We start from the raw sequence: 6000 nt of genomic DNA on the forward strand, positions 1-6000 counted from the left end.
ATAAGCTCACATCTACCCATGGGGAATAATTTAAAATAATTTTCAAAAGGTGGGAGAATCATACACCCATTCAATATCCATCAGGTGCCTACCATGAGCCAAGGAATCAATTCAACTCAACCAATATACTTTCTTTGACCATATCTGCCTCTTCAAATACTGGTACCGAGATTCAAGAAGTTATATCGGTAACCATCTGTTCTGCCTCTACACGTGTTTCTTTAACAGCAATTAGTTCAGACACGATTGGCAAACAGGGGAATGATGTCAGCGCAACAACTAAGTTGTGTAGATTCTTATTTCATTTTTCCTAGTTTGCTAATATTTGGAAGCAATCATAGGCAAGCCCGCTCTAAGGAAAGAGGGAGACTTGATATATGAAGACCTTAGAACAGAACTGAATACACACTCAAGCACCTTCTTTTAACATGAATAGCGGCTGATGGCGGCTTCGAGAACACTATGCTTTCCACTCTGCTAACCTGCCCGATGAAGCTGCAAGTCACAGATGAAGCTACGACAGAATTTCTCCCTATACGGATGAATGAAGAGGGCAACACCTTGGGCCAGTCATAATTTTTTCGTTTGTTTTCTTGGTGAGAAAGATTGGCCCTGAGCTAACATCTGTTGCCAGTCTTCCTCTTTTTGCTTGAGGAAGACCGTTGCTGTGTTGAAGATGATTGTTAACATTTGTGTAAATCTTCCTCTATTTTTTTTTTTTTTGTATGTGAGACACTGCCACAGCATGGCTTGATGAGTGGTATACAGGTCCATGCCTTGGATCCGAACCTGCAAACCCCAGGCTGCCAAAGCAGAGCCCAAAAACTTAACCACTACACCACCAGGCCAGCCCCCAGATTTAATCTTGATGACAGTGGTCTCTAAGAAGCAAATGCCCTCTGCAAGCTACAGAGAGAAGAAGGAAGCACAGGCCCAATTTGAAGGATGTAAAGGATGGACTGACCTGTTAAAGGCAAACAACAGCCTGGTAGAGATTTAACCGAGCTGTGCTTTTATTAGATTTGTTTTTGTTTTTGTTTTTGTTTCTGGTTACAAAGTTCCATAGGTTTTCAGCGGTCTGAATCAGTCTTGTTTTTCCCATAAGCCCTGTATTTTTAGCGCATGATTCTGCAGAACGCAAGGTGGATATATAGGGCTATAGCAGAAATGCCTGTGTTTATCAGTGTAGCAGAGTTTTTAATCAAAGTAAATTTCTTTCAACAAAACTAAAATTATCCTATTGTTATTTATTTTACTTGGAATGAAAGCAGTAGTTTATATTAGAAATATATATATATATATATATATATATAAACACACATGTACACATTACATAGATATGGATGCATGCCTGTTTATCAATCCCCAAAAAAGACATATAGCACATTTCAACCTTTTGAGATAGAACTTTGGGAAGTATAAATAAATAGAATGTTGACAATCACATAAGGAACTATGCTGTCAAGTCCATCTCAATAAATTTCAACTTGGCCACTACTGACTTTCTCTACAGACATACAGCACTCTCTCTGAACATTTTCGCCAACGAAGTGGAGCCCTCCTCCACAATGTCAGCTAATCACAAGGGAAGGGGTTTGAAATACCACCCAACAGCCACAGGGAAAGCCACGTGGGTGACATTCAATCTTTCCAACGAATAACAGGCCAGTTCTCTGGAAAGGGACTCAGCCACACTTCCTTCCAGAGAGTCACCCCTACCCATGGTGTTACCACCACCAAGAGACCATGAGCCAGGGAAGAAAAGAGAACAGAGGGTAACACTCAACACAAGGATAACAAAGGTCACCCAAGGTTGTTTATGGGTACAACAGTCCCACTATCCGTGGTTTCACTTTCCGCCGTTTGGGTTACCCGCGGTCACCTGAGGTACAAAAGTATTACATGGAAAATTCTAGAAATAAACAATCATTGGTTTTAAATTGCACATCGTTCTGAGATGTGTGATGAAATCTTGCACCCTCCCAATCCATCCTAGCTGGGGCGTGAATCATCCCTTTGTCCAGTGTATCCATGCTCTATACGCTACCTGAGCTTTAATCTCTCAGTAGTCATCTGGGTTATCAGACCGACTGTCACGGTACCCAAGTGCTTGTGCTCAAGGAATCCTTATTTTACATAATAACGGCCCCAAAGCGCAAGAGTGGTGATGCTGGCAATTCGGATATGCCAAAGAGAAGCCATGAAGTGCTTCCTTTAAGTGAAAAAGTGAAAGTTCTCCACTCGATAAGGAAAGGAAAAAAATCGCATGCTGAGGTTGCTAAGATCTACAGTAACTTTTATTACAGTATATTGTTATAATTGCTCGATTTCATTATTAATTATTGTTGTTAATCTCCTACGGTACCTAATTTATAAATTAAACTTTACCAGAGGTACGTACATATAGGAAAAAAACATAGTACGTATGGAGTCCAGTGCTATCCGCGGTTTCAGGCATCCATTAGAGGTCTTGGAACATATCCCCCGCGGATGAGAGGGGACTAATGTACTTAATTTGGTATTCCCTTCACTGATTCAGTCAACAAGTATTTGAATGGGCAAGGAGTTAGGGACACAGGGATGGACGAGAGAACTGGACTCCTTATTCTACCAATTATGTCTTCCTGATACCCAAACATCTTAGAGAATGATTGACTGCAATCCTGAGGTTGCAAACTCTAATGCCAACTGGAGCCGCATAAATATGAGTGAAGCAGAATGAGTGCATGGTCACAGGGAGCACGGGGACAACAACAAACTAGAGATCACATGCTCCATCTAAAGGTACTCAAATCCATTTTTCTGATCTACCCTCGAGGCAAGGCAAAATACATAGCCCAGACATGGCTGACAGACTGCCACTTTATGACCTCACGTTTAGCAGAATGCAGACCACAGCATCTGGATAAGGAAGATCATTTTGTATCCAGATACCTGACTCTGAAAAGACCAACCAATATTTACGATCGGCTTCCTATAGGTGATGGCTATACCACACCAGACGATGAGATCTCTGCTATAGGACAAACAAAGCAAAACAATCTATCAAGATCTAAAATTTTGGCAACTGAGCTTGATCCTATATTTCTTCATTGTGACTGAAGAGTACCATTACACAAAAAAAGTTTTCATTTTCTAGGATCTTTTTTCTTTTTTTTTTTTTAAAGATTGACACCTGAGTTAACATCTTGCCAATCTTCTTTTTCCTCTTTTCTTCTTCTTCTCCCCAAAACCCCCCAGTACACAGTTGTATATTCTAGTTGTAGGTCCTTCTGGTTGTGGCATGTGGGACACCGCCTCAGCATGGCCTGATGAGTGGTGGCTTGTCCACGCCCAGGATCCGAACAAGCAAAACCCCGGGCCATCAAAGCAGAGTGCACAAACTTAATCACTTGGCCACAGCAGCCAGCCCCTGGGATCTTTAAAATCAGCACTTATTCCTAAAAAATGCTATTGGCAGAAGGTTTACTCTTTACAATTTAATGTCTGAAATACCAAAGAGAAGACGAAGAATCTCTACAATTCAAATCACATCTTCGCCATGAAAGCTCAAGAATAATGTCAGTAGACGCACAGGTGAAACACATCAATTACAAATTGCTATTAGTTCTCAGCCCACTCAAAATGTGGTTTCTTGGTTAGAGGTTACAAGAGGCCATTGTATATGTGCTTGAGTGTAATATTTAGTTAACGCAATGCCATAATTGAGAATGAGATGAGTTTTCTTCTTTATTATTCTTTCAAGGTCAATCAATGTACTGGATATTCCAAGATCTGTCCTTAAATCAACATCCTATTTTTTTACACACACAACAATTTTACAGTTAGGAATATATATGCTAAGGTGCAGTTTAGCACTTGTTTTTAAAGTTAAATTTGGACAACAAATTAAATTCCTCAGTATATGTTGTGTAATGTAGACACAGGCTATAAAAATGTTGACTTTGGTTATATTCTCGTAACGCGTTACCCCTTTTAGTAATGACTATGCGAATAATCAGCCATGGGAAAACTATTTTACATCTAGTACCATTACCTCCAACACAGAAGTAATTATTATTATTGTCCTGTTTATTGAACTTCAGTAAGAACTCTTGATGTGCTAAGATAGTTCCAAGGCCAGTATAAAAACTCCCCTCTTAATAGACTCATCTGGCAACTATAATTACCAATGTTAAGGAGGGCAGTTTCAGATGAACATTAAACAAGAAATTATCCCCAGAAGGTTCTATAAGTTCCAAACTTTAAATGGAGAAATACTGACAACTCCCTAATATGCCCTCTCAACGCCTTCATGATGCAACTTTTGACCCAGACAAGGTCAGCAGCTCTAAGATGACTCAATATCAATGGGTAGAAAAATGCATGCTCCCAATGAGAGGAGCTTTGCCCCTGAACAATATCCACTTTTGGCCAACGTCTTCATAATGCTGGTTATATTTTGGGAAGCTCAATCAAATCTTCCATTTTACTGTGCTTCAACTTTTGGTTTCAGAAATTGTTCCACCATCTTGAAACAGATCAAAGTGCGTGGGTGACGCCTTGGCCACAATCTGCCAAAGTTCTTCACCAGGTTCCTACCCAACTTCATTTTCCTTATTAGTAGAGGGATGAACAAGGCAGTAGGGTAGAGAAGAGGTCAACTTGCATCATTCTTTCAAGGCGTGCCAAGATTATCCACTGGCCCCACCTGAGCCGCTGACTAGCAGTCCATATCTGGGCCTCACCAAGTCCAGAATCATCCAAAAAACCCTGGTTGACCAGGGAGCTGAGATGCGAACCTGCCTGTTCTCCATCCTTCTTCTCTCACATCAGCCAGCAAATGCACCATCTGAAAAAGCTTCAGATGCCCAGAGGGCCCAAAAAAATAAAGCTCATTGTGGGTGAATCACCCTACAGTCTCTTACCCAGAAGGCTACTTCCACCCTTTCAGGGTATTCACCTCAATTTAGCCCAAAGCCTTGATAACCAGAGCTAGTGTTACCGCATTCATTTTCAGAGAGTCCAGGTCCAGGCTGACCACTGAAGCTAGTTTCTCGAAGGATCAGCAGGCCTTCTGGTTAAAGATGGCTGGTCTCTTAGCTTCCTTATCCTGAACCTCCTCTTGGGGGACAACACCTCTTTGGGGGCATTCTCCTCAAGGAGTGGGGACTGTTTCTAGTTCTGTCCACTCGTCGAGAATCCAGAAGCAGGAAGAGTCGTATCCAGAGCTAGCCAAAACCTAGCTCCAGGGGCCATAGCTATTTCTCCATTGTTTCAAAGACGCCAAATTAACGTCTTCCTTGACCACTTGGAGACGCTTTCAAAGTATCCAATGCTGGCCATTACCTGTGTGGACCTGGAGACAGGTATCCACCGAGGGAGACGCAGAGGCCCAAGAGCAGGGCTCACATCCCTTGTCCTCTAGCAACGTGTTACCACCCACCTCTGGCTTCCATGTTCTCTTCCTTCCACCGAGGACCCTCTGCAGCGCCCCCTCTCGCCCCCAGGGAGCCACGACACGCGCAAAGACCGCCCCCACGCCCCGGCCGGGAGGGCTTCCGAGCCGGTGGCGGGGGCAGCAGGTGGGGGCAGGAGGGTGGGGCCTCGTGGCCCCGGGGAGCGGTCTGGCGGGTGTCCCCCGAAAGCCCACCCAGCCGCCCCCTCCGCAGCCCCCCGGGACCCCGCTCCGCCGGGGCTGGGCTCGGCTCTCCCCGCCCGCCCCCGTCTCCCGCGCCCCCGGCCCAGCCCGGGCCGCGCCCCGCCGCCCCGCAGCCCCCCGCCGGCCGCGCGGCCCCCAGCGTCCCCGGCACGTCCGGCGCCGACTTTTACCTGTACTTTCTGCACTCGGGGCGGCTCGTCGGGCGAGAAACACCTCCCCGGGACCGCTACCTCCCCCGCCCCGGCTCCGCCCGGCTTCCTCCTTCCCCTCCAAGGCCGCAAAGTAGATGGAGTAAGAGAGAGTGTGCGAGAGAAAGAGAAAGAGGGAGCGGGCGCGGGCGCCGCGGGAGGGCGGGCGGG

The 6000-nt window shown here is 45.0% G+C and overlaps 1 protein-coding gene across 1 annotated transcript in view; it reads right to left on the reverse strand.

Annotated features, from left to right (window-relative positions):
* Positions 1-6000, reverse strand: part of CDYL2 (chromodomain Y like 2) — a 157165-nt gene that overhangs the window by 150339 nt on the left and 826 nt on the right. Inside the window, exon 3 of the mRNA XM_046682054.1 lies at positions 5812-5935. Coding sequence (XP_046538010.1) covers positions 5812-5935 — 124 coding nt within the window. The remainder of the gene's footprint in view (positions 1-5811; positions 5936-6000) is intronic.

This window comes from Equus quagga, chromosome 13 (genome assembly GCF_021613505.1).
Source record: "Equus quagga isolate Etosha38 chromosome 13, UCLA_HA_Equagga_1.0, whole genome shotgun sequence".
Classification (NCBI taxonomy): Eukaryota; Metazoa; Chordata; class Mammalia; order Perissodactyla; family Equidae; genus Equus; species Equus quagga.